The 17,753-nt window shown below is 43.7% G+C and overlaps 1 protein-coding gene across 2 annotated transcripts in view; it reads right to left on the reverse strand.

The window, feature by feature from the left end:
- Window positions 1-17,753, reverse strand: part of LOC140211625 (guanine nucleotide-binding protein G(q) subunit alpha) — a 243,042-nt gene that overhangs the window by 44,560 nt on the left and 180,729 nt on the right. For both annotated transcript variants that reach the window (XM_072281561.1, XM_072281562.1), the window contains exon 3: window positions 1,791-1,945. In XM_072281561.1, the coding sequence (XP_072137662.1) occupies window positions 1,791-1,945 (155 nt within the window). The remainder of the gene's footprint in view (window positions 1-1,790; window positions 1,946-17,753) is intronic.

Here is a 17,753-nt window from a genome sequence, read left to right on the forward strand (position 1 = left end):
TGTCATTTTCTATGTGACAGCTGATCAAAATCAGGTATACTGTTGTTTTTAGCTGGCATATTGACAGGCAGCATAGTTAAATAAATTCTTCTTTGATAAACTGGTTAAATGAAAAACTAATGAAGCCAATTATTCTAACAGAATGAAGCAATTCTTGAATTAAACTACACAATGCTTTGAATTGAAATCATTACTCAACAGGTAGCACTGTTTACTATATATGGGTTCTATTTCTTTATCATACTTCAATAGGAAAAGTGAAACTATCAAGGTTATTGAGGTTCATTTACACATAGATCACTACATATATTCATATCCTGCCACTTAGCAAGATCGCCCATCAACACAAAACTAACTTTCAAGTACAGTTAGGCAATATGCCATGTTCTCTTTGTTAATAAAGTAATGAAGGAAACCAGGCTTATATCCTGCAAATCCCTACTCAGTGCTATTGCTGAAGCACTTTCACCAAGTGCAATAATTTATCTAAGTGGTTTACTCGAACTTTCCCAAGGATAATTAGAATCCACAACAAATGCTGGGCTTACCAACGATGCCCACATCACACAGGATGAAAAAGAGAGAAGGCAGCAATTGCTAGCAAGAACAACTACTGCATCTCTGCTGACTCTTTAAAAGAGCTATACAATTAGTCTCTGGTCCCCTGTGCTTTACCCAGCAGTCCAAACAATTTTCTTTCACCTTTTTCATTTTTTTAATGCTATTTCTGGACCCTTTACAGGCAGTGCATTTGACACTTTCATCTAATTGCCTCTGGTTCTTTTGTTATTCACTTCGCATTTGAATCCTTCAGTCTTCGACAGCCTTAATTATTCTATCACTATCCTGCATATGGATACTAATAATCTCAATGTCTTTTCTCTGCCAATGGAATTTCTGTTATCAATCTGTGAAGTCTCCTTTGCACACTCGCTTTGATAAGCCATGTTCCAGGTTTGCCTAAATATTCCCCAAAACTGCTTTAATAAAGATTTAGTATACTTTACTTATTGTTTATACTATGCTTTTACTTACTAAGTAATATACCATTTAAACAAATTCACCACTCTTGTCACCTTCAAAAATTCAATGTATCAATTATCAAAATACAGATAAAAACTTAATTCTTCATTAAACTACCAAACATACAACGGGTGATTGATAAGTTCGTGGCCTAAGGTAGAAGGAGTTAATTTTAGAAAACCTAGCACATTTATTTTTCAAAATAGTCCCCTCCTACATTTACACACTTAGTCCAGCGGTTGTGGAGCATGCGGATCCCTTCTTTGTAGAGGTTGGTGTCTTGGACCTCCAGAAAGTGGTCCACAGCAGGGGTGATTGATAAGTTTGTGGCCTAATGTAGAAGGAGATGAGTTATACAGCTCTCGTTACATGCACGTGCAGTTCAACTCTTTGAGTGATTATGCAGAAAGTTTGAAGTTAATAACTCATCGCCTTCTACCTTAGGCCACGAACTTATCAATCACTCCTGCTGTGGACCACTTTCTGGAGGTCGAAGACGCCGACTTCTACAAAGAAGGGATCCGTATGCTCCACGACCGCTGGACTAAGTGTGTAAATATAGGAGGGGACTATGCTGAAAAATAAGTGTGCTAGGTTTTCTAAAATTGACTCCTTCTACCTTAGGCCACGAACGTATCAATCACCCCTCATAGAAAGGCTTAATGCCTGTACACGTGGAGCATAGATTTTTGTTTCCACCTTAAATGAAAATCTTTGTTCATGGCAAACATACTTCATTACTAAATCAACTAGAATTGCAAACTTACTATTTAGTAGAATCCGACAGCTGGTACTCTCTCCTTCGGTCATAAGATTCCTGGATGCCTGGATCAACCCATAAACATTTTATTGCATCCACATAAGGGTTTTCAAATGTTGTCACTTTTTCTACGTCAATTTCACGAACCAGCTGTGCATGTGCCTGTAGAAAGTTAAAATGAAAATTGTACGTTAAGATATTAATCACCAAGGTTTTTGTACAACTCCTTTCTAAACCAATGACCTAGCACAGACTACAGATGTTCCATCACTGTTTGAGTTGTTCAATAATGTTACTTGATGGAAGTACAGGCACAGAAATGATCCAAAGAACATCAAGCTACACAAAATCTGTGCAATGCTACCAACAAAAACCATAGACACTGTGGAATAACTAAGTTTCCTGAAATCTGACTTATATCTACCAAAAATCCCAGAGCCACAGAGTTCTTAATAAATTATTGCTAGACCAACGTTTAAATGAGCAAAGCACTATAAAGTAGTTAAACTCAGCGAATGGACCTTGCTTTAAATGTAAGCTGAATGTAGACATCAAGGGAGTTCGAAGTATCTGTATCATCTTAATCAAGGATTGAGAAATAGACAGGTAGGAATCCCAGAAGAGGACTGAGCAAAGGAGAGCAGAACCGTAGGAAACAGTAGAGATGATCCATCCATTCTTTCACTTTGCTGAGCGCCAGTGGTTTACTCCACAGGAGTGTCCCCAAGCTTCTCGTTGCAGCCACTTCAACTTCCAAGCAAAGTACAAAGTTCAAAGTAAATTTATTATCAAAGTACATATATGTCACAATATACAACCCTGAGATTCACTTTCTTGTGGCCATATCCAATAACCAAAATAAGTGAAAGATTGCACCAACAGGGTGGACAACCAGTCTGCAAAACACAATAAACTATGCAAGTACAAAAAAAAATAAAAATTAATAATAATAATTATTATAAATAAATATCGAGAACATGAAAACAACTGTCCTTGAAAGTGAGTACATAGGTTGTGGGAAAAGTTCAGTGATGGGGCAAGTGAAGTTATGTCCATTGGTTCAAGTGGAGATGATAGTATTGAATGCCAAGCTGTAGTCAATAAAGAGCATCCTGATGTCTGCATCTTTGCTGTTCAGATGTTCCAGGGTTGAGTGAAGAGCCAATAAAATGGCATCTGCTATGGACCTGTTGTGCTGGTAAGCAAATTGGAGCAGATCACACTCCCCCTCTGAGCCATGTCCATGGCCTCCTGCACTGTTACAACAAGGTCCAACGTTAGCTTTCGGAACAACAGCTCATCTTTTGTTTAGGCATGGCTGAGCCTTCCACAGTCAAATCAAATTCCCCAACTTCAGTTAACAATCTACCTGCATCAGAACTGTCCATTTCTGCCAGTCATAATTTTGGCTGAATTTTTTTTTCCCTTCGGGGTTGTATGATCCAACCTGACAGGCATGTCCCACTGAGTTGCTACACAGCAACACACAGAGACAAACAAGCATAAGTTGATCCTAACTGCTACATTAACTCATCTCGTCTTGGCTTATTAGAGAGGTTCCATTTATTTTTCACATCTCTCCTGACTTTTACTAGAACTGAAAACTAATATATTTTGTCTCTTTGCAGTTCTGACAGGAGGGTCTTGAACCAAAAGTACCTTGATGCTGAGTGTTTGCAACAATTTTCTATTTTTGTCTCAGACTTCCAGCATCAGCAGTTTTTTTTAAATGTGAGGCAATGATGATTCCTGCATATTATACATATAGAATAATGCCTTTCTTGTCCTTCCCCCAGGCCCCCCACCCCCGCCAGTATGCTGGTATTAAACCTACAGGATTCCACTACATTACTTAATAAAAATAGGTCTGAAAAATTCAGCATTTCTTCTGAGTCATTTTAGATGCCCAGCTACTTTCCATTTTTCTTATTTAAATGCTATTTCACTGGCAATGAAATGATAAAATTTGGACAATTTCTATAAGTGAAGGAATATTACCAATCTAATGCATGGCAACTGAATTTTTTAAGCAATCAACTGTTTTTGCCAGTTTTATTTTATGAAAAGATTTGGTGTTTTTTACATTACTCTTTCAGACATCCCACCCTGCAAAAACTCATTTCAGGGAGGTAGCACCATCAATTTGTGGGAGACTTCCGGGAGAGGCGGAATGTCTGCAGTAGAGTAGCTCCTTAGCAGCTAGCCAGCTAGTTTAAATAACGTTAGCTATGCTAATGAACGAATGACACCTGTTAAACTCACCTCACATTTTAACCCACCATGGGCAATAGAAAAGTCACTGTTGCAAACAGTGCAGTGAGCAACACTGTTATTATTTTTGACCCCTTATTAGGCAGGGGTACACTTTAGTGTCGTCTGGGGTGACGTACGTTTTATATTTTTTTGGAACACTCTGCCATGGCGCGCTGTCTCTCACTCGCGCTCTCGCTTGCTTTCTCTCTCGCGCTCACTCGCTCGCTCTCAAAAAAAATTGATTTCCGTGATATTGCATATAATTTGCGGGCATCAGGGAGCCACTATTCATATGCGGGAGACTCCTGGAACTTCCGGGAGAGATGGGATGTCTGCTCTTTAGTTTAACTATACTTGGCCTTTTCCTCTATCATGACAATATAGCCCTATCCAGAATCAAAGGACAAGACTTAAACAAAAAACATGTTAACTACTTCTATTTCTACCACATTCAGAGCCTATTGAGTGTCCCCTACAAACCTCGCAGTTCAAAGATCAGTGGAATTACCAAGATCCTTTGAATTTTTCTCTGTATCAAGATATGAATATTCAGTAACTTTTGCTCTCATTGTCCCTTCCTCAAAACAACAATGAAGAGTGCCCTGACCTAATCATCAGTTGCTCTCTGATCTTGAGTTGTACAATTTGTTGTATTTGTCTGCCTCTAACCTTCATCCTTAATTTCTGCAGCAAGAAATACTTAGGTATTCAGGTGACACAGCTGCAGTTGCAAAAATTCTTTCGGACAACAGTGTCTGGGAGCAATTCAGCATTTGAGAAAAGAATTCTTTCCATCAGTTGCTGTCTCCTTTTGATCACTATGAATAAAAGTTAGCAAAATATTCGATTTGGGTGTTTTTGAGTCCTCGCTCCACTGCAGCTGACATATTCTACCCTGACTGTGTCACCACAGCACTCTATGCAGTCATGTAGACAGAATAACAGCAATAGATTATTATCCTAATCTCTTAATTTTAGACAAATCTCTTGAAGAATATGAAACAAAAAACTAGGCATATGCCTCATGAGACAAATTCCAAAGCAGTGGTTTCTCAGGTAACTTAAGTGATTTCTTTTTAACTTCAAATAAATTGACCTGACACAATGTAAGATCTAGAGAGGTGCAAAATTCCTGAAGAAATGTTACCAATCTAATGCATACCAACTGAACCTTTTAAGCAGGCACTTGTTTTTGTCATTGTTAATTAATCAAAATATTCAATGCACTATGCCTTAATTAGTTTAACTGTACATGGCTTGTTCCCCTCCCCCGAAAAAAATTATGCAGCCGTATCTGGAATGCACAGGCAACAAAAACAAAATGAGACTGGACCCAACATCAGTAGCTCACTGCAGTGTATTCAGTTCTGCATTTTGTTATATTTCAGCAACAGGGGGAGGTAGGATGAAAGGAAATAAAAGCTGCCTGCATTCAGATGAATAACACATGGCTCAATCTGCCTCTGAATTATCACGAGTGTTAGTAAACTACTCAACCCACCCCTAACCAAGTTCAGCATCTCTATTCCTTCCACATTCAGTCCTCAGTGGGTGTTCACTATAACCTCTCAGCTCAAAGATCAATGAACTACTGAGATCTATTGAATTCCATTCTATTCATAACAAGAAAGTTATTCAACATCTTCTGGTTTGAAGGACTTCATCATCTCTCCATCAAGTGCTTTGTTTTTATTTGATATGTGAAATACTGAGAGAACAAAATCATAATTTATGCTTCCCAAGCTTCTCTCTGTGAAAGGCTCTCTCAACATTACTCATCACATGCTGCATTATAAATTCACTGACACTACTTGAATGGAAGACTTCAGAGACCTCTCACTGCTGGCCTCTAAATCCCCAGTGACAAGAAACATGAATGAAATTGTTGCAGGTGCAAAAATTGCACTTTTCAAACATTAACAACTCCAACTTGCACATATTTCACTAAGTACCAAATTTATTGCTGCAGGCGCAAGCATTTCATTCAACTGCAAACGGAGCAGCTCCAATTAGATCTTGATTGAGATCTCCTGAGGATTTCTGTGATAAAGACATGCCTTCATTGTACATATTAATATCCAATTCATATATAACATCCAAGAGCTTGGAAACTACAAGAATGCAGTGTATTGTTCTCCCTCTTTTACCACAATTTGACACTTGATTCATAATATTAATGGCCTGGACTTTGAAGTCAGCAGCAGGGTGCAGCACTCACTGCTAACTTCAGTCATGGCATGAACCTCCCCTTTTTGATGTAAACTGCTGACAGGTGACAGTTGTATGGATCACTGGCATCTAGCTATAGTATACTATTAAATTACATTAATAAGATTTGTTTTTAAAAACAAACTATATTTCTCATTAAAATATGTTGAAATTTTTACCAGACACTATTAAAATCCACATTTGAAGCTATGAGCTTTCAGGGTCACAGTTACTGACTAGCTGTTTGAATACCATCAGAGAAGCATGCAACACAGTGTATGATGTTAAGGTTATTTTACAGCAGAGCTTCACTGCCAAATGAATAGAATTCAAAAGGTATGTAAAAAAAAAAATCAGTGTAGCAACAACAAACATTAACAATTTCATTACTATCATTATTTTTTATTTCTGTTTTAATTAACTACTTAATAGACATATATACAGTGCTCATAAAAAGTATTCACCCCCTTTAAAGTTTTCATGTTTTATTGTTTTACAATATTGAATCATAGTGGATTTAATTTGGCTTTATTGGCACTGATCAACAGGAAAAGGACTCTTATGTCAAAGTGAAAACATCTTCACAAAATAATCTAAATTAATTACAAATATAAAACACAAAATAATTGTGAGGGGAAGGGGGGGTTAGGAAATGATAAAGATGATAGATAAATTAGGACAGTAATATGGATACATGGACATTACTACAAAGTATTTCACGAAGTCCTTCATGGCAGGCTCCTTCAGAAGATTAAGTTATAATTTATCCACGCTGAGTTACTAAACTTGATACAAAACTGGTCCTAGGAGGCAGGAGGTAGCACTAGAGAGATTTTTTTCTGACCACTGACATCCTCCAAAAATTAGTGCTAGGACTTCTCTTATGGTATTTACAGAAGGTCTGGATGGATATGTACGTGATCTGATTAATATGTTTACAGGCAACATGATCAGTGGAGCTGTAAATAGTGAGGAAGGTTATCAAGTGATTTATCTGCTGGCAATTTGAGCAGAGAAATGGAAGATTGAGTTTTTTTTTCCCCTCAAAGTATGTGAATTTCACAGGCTGAACCAGCATTTAAATGCCCATGCCTAATTGCCTTTGAGAAGGTACTGGTGCGCTACCTTCTCGAACTACTTAAGTCTATGAGGCAAGGGTATCCCCATATTGCTGTTAGGGAGAGAGTTCAGGGGTTTTGATCCAGCGACGGTTAAAGAAAAGCAATACATTTCCACGTCAGGGTGGCATGTGACTTGAAGGCAATTTCCAGGAAATATTGTTCCCATGTTTTTGCTGTCTTGCTCATTAGAGGTTGTGTGTTGGAAAAGTGTTATCTAAGTGAGCTGCTGCAGAGCATCCTGAAAGCGGTGCAGAATGCTGCTGCTGTGCTGCAGTGGCGGACAGCATGATGGGAGCCTATCAAACACAGTGCCATGACCTGTATGCTGTCAAGCTTCTCCAATGTTGTTGAAGTTCCACTCAACCCAGGCAAGTTTAATCCAGGCAAATATGAGATGTTTTATTTTGGAAGGTCAAGTGCAAGAGCAAATATATGATTAAATGGTAGAACTCTGAGGAGCACTGACATACAGAAGGACCTTGGATTCCAAATTCATTTCTCTCTGAATAAGGCAACAAGCGGATAAGGTGGAAGAGAAGGCACTTTTTGTCATCAGTTACCCTTTAAGTTTCAATCACCTGTCAAGGTGCTGTAGCTGGCAGAATACTGACTTTGCACCAGTCCCTCTCTCTTCAGGAACATTTTACTTGTGTTCATAAGCATTTCACAGCAATGACATGATCTGTCATCATAAAAAAGATTAGGGGTGCACCATTCAGCCTGGTACGTCACCGTAACCATACCTTAACCATTGAATAGCATCAATTACCTTTCACCTCACTGTCACTCAGATGCACTATGCTCATTTAGCCCTTGTTTCCTTTAATATCAAAGTCCATTAACTTTTGTCTTTAATATACAACAGCCACTGAGCTTTCACAGGTCTCATTACTTCCAAAAATTCAGTACCCTCCAACTGAACAAACATCTTCCCATGAGTACTGTGTACAGTTCTGGTCACCTCACTACTGGAAGGATGTGGATAATATCAAGAGAGTGCAGAGAAGATTTACAAGGATGTTGCCTGGATTGGAGTGCATGCCTTGTGAGAATAGGTTGAGTGAACTTGGCCTTTTCTTCTTAGAACAACAGAGGATGACAGGTGACCTGATGGAGGTGCATTAGCTGATGAGAGGCATTGATCGTGTGGATAGTCAGAGGCTTTTCACCAGGGCAGAAATGGGTAACACGAGGGGGCATAGTTTTAAGGTGCTTGGAACTAGGTACAGAGGGGATGTCGGGGTAAGTTTCTCATACAGAGAGTGGTGGGTGCGTGGAGTGCACTGCTGGCAACAGTGGTGTAGGCAGATACAACAGGGTCTTAGAAAAATGGAGCTTAGAAAAATAGAAGGTTATGTGGTAGGGAAACTCTAGGCAGTTTCTAGAGTAGGTTACATGGTCAGCACAACATTGTGGGCCGAAGGGCCTGTAATGTGCTGCAGATTTCTATGTTCTATCTCTGTTCTGAATGGCCTACCCCTTACTTTTGAGATTGTGACCAAAACCATGGAAAGCATAATTTCTACACATATTCTGCCCAGCCCTGCAATGAACTCTGTCAACAACCTGAAATGTTAACTAATCAGAGATTCTGACTAACCTGTTGAATAGTTTCAACACTTTCTATTTTCCCTCACAGTTCCAGTACCTGCAAGAATCTGTAAGTATCAGATATACACTGGTTTAACTGCATCCAATAGTTCACCCAAGGAAAACATAGCAATTGTTGCCAATTTGCTCAGGTGTCCCAGTGATGCTACTGTAACCAACCTTCCCACTGGAAGAAAAAAGCTATTTCATCTTCAAACATTCCAGAAATCAAAAACATACAAGTGCTTGATGGAGATGGTTAATGTTTTTGCACAGACCAAATCCAAGAAAACAAACTCATTCTCTCACAGACATGCTCATCAACTCCTCTTTTAAAATTTTTTTGGCCATCAATATACACTTAGGGTACTTTTAAGGAGCTAATTAACCTGCCAGCACTTCATTAGTCAAAGGAGGAGACTAAAGCACCCAAAACAATTTCACTGTAGGCTAGGAGAAGCAGACATTGACAAATAATCAGTGCATCAACTTTAAATGAAGATAGCCAAGTTGGAAAATATTGTTAGGATTTTCAAGATTACTCTGCTTTTTAAAAAAAACTATTATTGGATCTTCAAGATCAAATGGCAGCACAGTGCCAGAATTAGTAATTCTACTGCCTCATCAGTATCTATCACTCTCCCTAAGAAAGCTGGAGCAATAGAATATGAGTTACATATGTGAAGTTTAATGAGTCATATCACCAAGATACTCCTAAGAATTTTGATGACAAGAGCTAAAAATAAGATACAAGCTGAAATAGGCAAAGAACAATGTGGTTTTGTGAAAGACCACATTGTACAAGAAACGCAATATTGATGTTAAGGATACTATCAGATTGAGCTATTCAAGTGCAAAAAGATTTGTTTGTTTGTTTCATCGACTACACAAAAGCATTTGATAAAGTGAAGAATAATAAGTTATTTGAAATATTACAGAAAACTCTAGATCTAGATTTCAAAGACCTCCGCCTAATCAGAAATCTGTACTGGGAACAAACTGCCACTGTAAGAATAGATGGAGAAGTGAGTCAGTTTATGAAAATCAAGAGAGGCGTTAGACAAGGATGTGTTTTCTCCCCTATTTATTTAATGTGTACAGTGAAACAATATTACAAAAAATTAGAGACATCTTGGGAATCAAAGTTGGTGGTGAAAACATCAATAATTTCAGATATGCAGATGACACTGTGTTAATTGCAAGTATGGAGGAAGATTTACGAAACTTAATTGATATAGTTGTTGAAGAAAGGGCAAAAATGGGTCTATTTATCAATTTCAAAAAGACAGAATTTATGGTGATATACAAAAAGAGGGGAAGGGAACGTTGACTCAGACCATGACAGGTCGGCGTCGGGCATTTTCGTGCCTTACAAGGAACAGATTGGAAGTCTGTGTGGGGCGCCATTCCTCGCACAGACTAGAGCAATGTGTGATTAAGTGCCTTGCTCAAGTGCACAAACACGCTGCCATGGCTGAGGCTCAAACTAGCGACCTTGTGGTAACTAGACGAACGCCTTAACCACTTGGCCATGTGCCCAAAAAGAAGGAGAATCCTATCTGCAGGCTGACAATAAATGGGGAAGACATAAAACAAGTACAGAATTTTTGCTACTTAAGAAGCTGGGTAACATCAGATGGCAGGTGCGACATGGTCATCAAAAGAAAAACAGGGATGGCAAAAGACACCTTTATGAGAATGAAGAGTGTACTGACCAATACTAAACTAGGCATGACAACCTGTCTCAGATTACTGAAATGTTACGTTTATCCAGTTATGATATATGGTTCAGAACGTTGGACAATATCTAGTAACATGACGAAACAAATTGTAGCAGCAGAGATGTGGTTTTTGAGGAGGATGCAAAGAAGATCATGGACGAAACGAATATTTAACAAGAATGTCATGAACGAAGCAAACTCAAAAAGAAAAATAATGTATGAGATCATGAAAAGTCAACGTAACTTCACCAGACATGATTAGGGAAGAGGAGTTAGAATGCACGATAATTATGGGAAAGATTGAAGGAAAGAAAGCAAGAGGAAGACAAAGATGATGGAGGCAGCAGCCAGAGAACTGGAAATGAATACCAATGAATTGATCCACTTGACCCGAAACAGGAGTGTGTGGGCCATGGCAGTCAAAGCTCAAACTAGGCATGGCACCTGATGATGGATGACTGCCTCATAAGTTTGGAGTGGAGTTTGCCCCTTCTCCCCTTGACTTTCTCTCTCTGGATGCTCTTGTTTCCACATGCATCTCAAAGATGGGCTGGCTTGTGGGTTAATTGACCAGTGTTAATTGCCCTTTGTGCGTTGGTGAGTGGCATAATCTGGAGTGTTGATGGGAAACGTGCTAAAAAATGAAATTATTGAAGCAACTGGTACAAAATGGGAACTTGATAGATAATGTGCTCTCAGTGGGCTAAACTGCACAACTCTAAATACAAGAAGGTTTTACTGACAAAATAATACTGACTTTTAATCTAATAAAATCTTTCATAAATGATAGTGTTATCTTTGACACAGCAAATGTGCCTTCCTTCATAAAGTTGCTTGGATTCTGGATCAGTTGAACCTCCCATTATATTCAGTTTCAATGTGTAATATTTGACCTCCATCAATTAAAACACTGAGTTTAAAACATGTGCAATGCAATTAATTTGAATTGAAACTAATTAGGTTATTATAGTAGATCTCTTTTGTGCAATCTATTTTTAAATATCCTTTAATCCCATAGCATAGTTCATAGCAATATTGATTTTCGTTCTTGAAGACCAATGCAAAATCTTTTGCAATTTTATTTTAACTAGAACAATGGCAATCAAAAGATTGAAGTTTCCAAATCAAAGTAACAAAACAAATAGGCAACTCAAGGCAACATTCAAAATCCTGCACAGCATTTAATTCCAGGTGACTAACAATAACCTGACTGAATGGTGCCCTTCAGCTCAGCACTTTAAACATACAAATTAGATAAAAGCTTCCTGAGTTTCAAGAAAAAAAATACACTCAGGCATAAATGCCTAAGCTGCCAGTAATTCATCATTATGATGCAGGCTTACAAAGAAATGCACCCAAAAACAGCAAATGGTGCGGAGTGAACCAAATGGAGAAAAAGAGGACAGGGTAGGTCGGGGAGGGGGTGGGACGGGGTGATTGGAGACAAGGATAGAGCAGGGGTAAGGGGGGAGGGGTGGGGCGAGGAGAGGGCTGGAAGGGGCGTGGCGAGGAGAGGGGTGGAAGGGGCGTGGCGAGGAGAGGGGGAAGGGGCGAGGAGAGGGGGAAAGGGGCGAGGAGAGGGGGAAGGGGTGGGGTGAGGAGAGGGGGAAAGGGATGGGGTGAAGGGGAAGGGGCGAGGAGAGGGGGAAAGGGACGGGGTGAAGGGGAAGGGGCAAGGAGAGGGGAAAGGGACAGGGCGAGGAGGGGGAAGGGAGGAGCGAGGAGAGGGGACAGGGTGAGGAGGGGGAGAGGGAGGGGAGGAGGAGGGGAGAGGGAGGGGAGGAGGAGGAGAGAGGGGGGGGAGAGGGAGGGGAGGAGGAGGGGGAGAGGGGGGGCGAGGGGGAGAGGGGGGGCGAGGGGGGAGGGAGGGGGAGGGAGGGGGGAAGGGGCGAGGAGAGGGGGAAGGGGCGAGGAGAGGGGGAAGGGGCGAGGAGAGGAGAGGGGAAAAGGGCGAGGAGACGTGAGGGGGAAAGAGCGAGGGGGATGGGGCGAGGAGGGGGGAGGGGGCGAGGAGGGGGGAAGGGGGAGGGGCGAGGAGTGGGGGCGAGGAGGGGGAAAGGGAGGGGGCGAGGGGGGAGGGAGGGAGGGAGAGGGCGAGGAGGGGGAAGGGGACGGGGCGAGGAGAGGGGGAAGGGGACGGGGCGAGGAGGGGGGGAAGGGGACGGGGCGAGGAGGGGGGGAAGGGGACGGGGCGAGGAGGGGGGAAGGGGACGGGGCGAGGAGGGGGGAAGGGGACGGGGCGAGGAGGGGGGGAAGGGGATGGGGTGAAGGAGAAGGGGCAAGGAGAGGGGACAGGATGAGGAGAGGGGAAAGGGATGGGGCGAGGAGGGGGAAAGGGATGGGGCGAGGAGGGGGAAAGGGAAGGGGCGAGGAGAGGGGGAGGGAGGGGGCAAGGGAGGGGGAAAGGGGGGGAAAGGGAGGGGGCAGGAGGGTGAGGGGGGAAAGGAGGGGGAAAAGAGGGGGAAAAGAGGGGGAAAAGAGGGGGAAAAAGAGGGGGAAAAAGAGGGGGAAAAAGAGGGGGAAAAAGAGGGGGAAAAAGAGGGGGAAAAAGAGGGGGAAAAGAGGGGGAAAAGAGGGGGAAAAGAGGGGGAAAAGAGGGGGAAAAGAGGGGGAAAAGAGGGGGAAAAGAGGGGGAAAAGAGGGGGAAAAGAGGGGGAAAAGAGGGGGAAAAGAGGGGGAAAAGAGGGGGGAAAGAGGGGGAAAAGAGGGGGAAAAGAGGGGGAAAAGAGGGGGAAAAGAGGGGGGAAAGAGGGGGAAAAGAGGGGGAAAAGAGGGGGAAAAGAGGGGGAAAAGAGGGGGAAAAGAGGGGGAAAAGAGGGGGAAAAGAGGGGGAAAAGAGGGGGGAAAGAGGGGGGAAAGAGGGGGGAAAGAGGGGGGAAAGAGGGGGGAAAGAGGGGGGAAAGAGGGGGGAAAGAGGGGGGAAAGAGGGGGGAAAGAGGGGGAAAAGAGGGGGGGAAGAGGGGGGAAAGAGGGGGGAAAGAGGGGGGAAAGAGGGGGGAAAGAGGGGGAAAGGGACGGGATGAAGGGGAAGGAGCGAGGAGAGGGGGAAAGGGACGGGGTGAAGGGGAAGGGGCGAGGAGAGGGAATGGGATCAGGAGAGGGGAAGGGGCGAGGAGGGGCAAGGGACGGGGCGAGGAGGGGGAAGGGACGGGGCGAGGAGGGGGGAAGGGACGGGGCGAGGAGGGGGGAAGGGACGGGGTGAGGAGGGGGGAAGGGACGGGGCGAGGAGGGGGGAAGGGACGGGGCGAGGAGAGGGGGAAAGGGGCAAGGAGAGGGGGAAAGGGATGGGGTGAAGGGGAAGGGGCGAGGAGAGGGGGAAAGGACGGGGCGAGGGGAGGGGGAAAGGGAGGGGGGAAGGGAGGGGGAAGGGAGGGGGGGAAGGGAGGGGGGAAGGGAGGGGGCGAGGAGGGGGGGAAGGGAGGGGGCGAGGAGAGGGGGAAGGGAGGGGGCGAGGAGAGGGGGAAGGGAGGGGGCGAGGAGGGGGAAGGGAGGGGGAAGGGAGGGGGAAGGGAGGGGGAAGGGAGGGGGAAGGGAGGGGGAAGGGAGGGGGCGAGGAGAGGGGGTAGGGACGGGGCGAGGAGAGGGGGAAGGGACGAGGAGAGGGGGAAGGGACGGGGCGAGGAGAGGGGGAAGGGACGGGGCGAGGAGAGGGGGAAGGGACGGGGCGAGGAGAGGGGGAAGGGACGGGGCGAGGAGAGGGGGAGGAACAGGTCAAACAAGGAGGGGGTCAACAAGAGGGTGCAAGGGCGAGGAGGACAAAGCGGGGCAAGGTGGGGGTTTAGGGAGAGGGTGGTGAGGGTGGAGATGGGGTTGGCGGGGGCGCAGGGGGGGTGGCGGGGGCGCAGGGGGGGTGGCGGGGGCGCAGGGGGGTGGTGAGGGCGGAGGAGATGAACAGGAAAATGGGAGGATGCATGGAAAAAAAAGAGGTGGAGGGAGGAGTAAGAGTAGTAGGAGGTAGAGGAGTGATAAACAACCAGAAAGAGGGAGTGTGTTAATTTTTTGGCTAAACATCCTTTCGTATGTGATTGAATCATTGGGGGTAAAATTGCTCAATATGTGCAGGGGTAAAAGTGTAAAGAGCCCATGTGAGATGAAGGATAGAATCAATGGCAAAAAGCAATATTTGCTCTGAGCAAAGTGACTGATTAAAAACAAGAAGAAAAGAGCATAATGTGGAACAGCAGGAGTTGAAACTGGAATATCTCCATCATTGGCAGAAAATGAATTTAATTTTCATCCTGGAAGCCTGTCATATGCCACGTTCAAAGAGGAGGCACATTCCTTGAACTCACATTTAGCTTCACTGGCACAGTGGCAGAGGAAATGGGCAAAGACATAACGAGAGCCGACTGGAAAATTAAAGTTATGTTTGACTGGATACTCAAGTCACACTACCAGACTAAAATTGGGGCATTCTACAAATGATCTGATCTGAAAGAGCAGATTATGCTTGGTAAACAGGTAGAAAATACTAAATCAAAAGCAACACTCTATTTTACCAGAAGAGTGTTCTGAGAATCCGTGCAGCAAGAAGTGAGAAAGTATGAAAGCACGTGTGGCATGGGAAGGGATAGAGATAGTGATTGTACTTGAACAGCAGCCAAGTATGTCACAGGGAAATTATTCCTGTGAAACAATAAAGACACATTTCCTGGTGGCATCAAGCTGAAGGTGCCAGAACTTATGGAAGATGATTCACTGATTGTCATAGCTGGTGAGGACACAAAAAGAATCCTATCACACCACAGAGAAGAGGAAAAGATGGACTGGAGCTCTGAGATGTTGTTACATGGGGAGGAGTGGAACAGTCAAATTGTGGATGCTGGAAATCTGAAATAAAATATTCAGAACACTATGCAGGTCCAGCATCGTCTGTGGAAAAAGTAGAAGGGCTACTAACATTTCAGACAGAAGACCTTTCACCTGTGTTTTCTTTTCACAGTTGCTGCCAGAACACCTGAGCATTTTCAGCAATTTTTGTTTTGAATCAGGTTTTGAGTATATAATCTAGTTATATATAATAATCTAAGGCACTCAACTCCCCATTAAGTGGATGTAAAAAGGCAGTGTTCAAGTAATCCCAGAGAAAATGTCTCAGCACCTGGTCTCTTCAAGACAACATTCAGTCCATTGTCCTTGATGAGATTTCATGCTACAGAAGTACAATGACTACATTTTAAAAAACACATTTTGTAGGATTGAAGAATTCAGTAACCAACTGTTAGAGGCTGGAGTTGTTTGGTGTTTTAATGCAGGTGTGTTTATTAAGGGTGTCAAAAATCAAACTTAACAAAAATTAGCAAAAATATAGAAAAGAAAACTGCCAATATTTACAAAAAGCTATCTACCAGAAAACTCATTAATAGCTTCATACTATTTTTGTCCAGTGTAAACTCCTGGCAGCCCCTACCTCTCCCCTTTACTGAGGGCAAAGAGCTCCTTTTTTGCCCCACCCCCCCAGACACTAGGGCATACCATCTTTTATTACCAACAAAGTTGACTTAAAACTTCACATGAATTAGAATATGATGCACCCCACAATGTAGTTACAATCATATTGCAAAATAAACAGCAGTATTTGCATTAAATACAGTATACAGCATATATCTACCCCCATTACTAAAGAATTGGAATATCCCACATGTATGGTGGGAGTCACGGTAAACCAACGGAAGTACATCAGCTTGGTTTAGGATCCATTGTGAGAATATACTGAGGAAGACAATGAAGTGCGTACACCTAGCGCATTGCCACCAGAATGACTGGGGGGGGGGGGTGCGTGTGTGTGTGTGTGTGTATACATGTACTGCCTTTACCAAATGCGCTCCGTCGCATTACCATCCTCCCCTCCTGCGGCAACAGTGCTCGGCAGATGGGAAAGGTAGCCTACGGTAACATTTCCTTTTCCTGCTTTAAGGTGGACACAGAATTTGAAAGGTTGGAGCTTCAGGTACCACCATGTCACTCTGGCATTATGGCCCTTCATTTTCTGAATCTACGTCAAGGGTCTGTGGTCTGTGTAAAGGTCAAACTCCCCGGCAGAGAGGCAGTACTAGAGGCTGTCAATGGCCTAACTCCTTTTCAGTGGAACCACTTATCAAAGTCTAGGCTCTGAAGACAGGCGAAGAACATTTGTGGGCTTTACAGGCTTGAAAAGTGTTTTCCTACTCACTTGCCCATGGCAGTGGGTCGCTGCCGAGCTGCCCGGTAAAATTATTTAGAGACGCAGCCAAGAGTGGCGAATTGGGAAATGAACCAGCGATACCACCCTACCTGACCCAGGAAAGACTCCACTTCCTTCTTGGTGTGAAGTCAAGGACTGTTGCGGATCACTTCCACCTTCTCCACCTGTGCTTGAACCTCTCCATGGTTGCCAGGGTATCTTGTTTCCCTTTTTGCCCACTCACATTCTTGTAGATTGAGGGTTAGAACAACAGCATGAATATTCCCCAAGACCGTGCGCTCTGACCAAGTCGTCCAGGTAGGCCCGCACTGCAGTCCTCACAGCTTCGGAGTTCCCGGTCCATCAGCTGGTGGAACGCTGTTGGTGCACCATGAAGACCAAAGGGCATCTGAGTGAACTGAAACAGACCTCAGGGCACGTGAAAGAATGTAAGTGGTTTTGATTGGTCATTGAGGTGAACCTGTCAGTAGCCTTCTCAAAGGCCCACTGCAGTAATGTAGTTTGCCTGTCCAATCTTTCCCAGTAAGGCATCAATGCGGGGCGTAGTATAAGCATCAGAAAAGAAATGGCATTCAACTTCTGGAAATCAATGCATACTCTCAGGATGCCATCCTTCTTGGGGACGTTAATGATAGGACCGCTCCACTCAGTATTTAAAAGCTTGATAAATCCCAGCTCTGGCATGGTGCAAGCCTCATCCCTCAGGGACCCCACAAGTCATTCTGGCACTCTGTAGCAGTGTTGGTATGATCAGGTCTGATCCTGATGGGATGTTTTAGGACCTTTGTCAGCCCTGGCCTCTGCTGGAACAGCAATTGAAAATCAGCAAACACCCTCTGTAGCTCCACTGGTTGGTGGCCACCGAGATGGGGGAGCTCAACCTTCCGAGGCCC

This window comes from Mobula birostris, chromosome 17, assembly GCF_030028105.1.
Source record: "Mobula birostris isolate sMobBir1 chromosome 17, sMobBir1.hap1, whole genome shotgun sequence".
NCBI classification, from domain to species: domain Eukaryota; kingdom Metazoa; phylum Chordata; class Chondrichthyes; order Myliobatiformes; family Myliobatidae; genus Mobula; species Mobula birostris.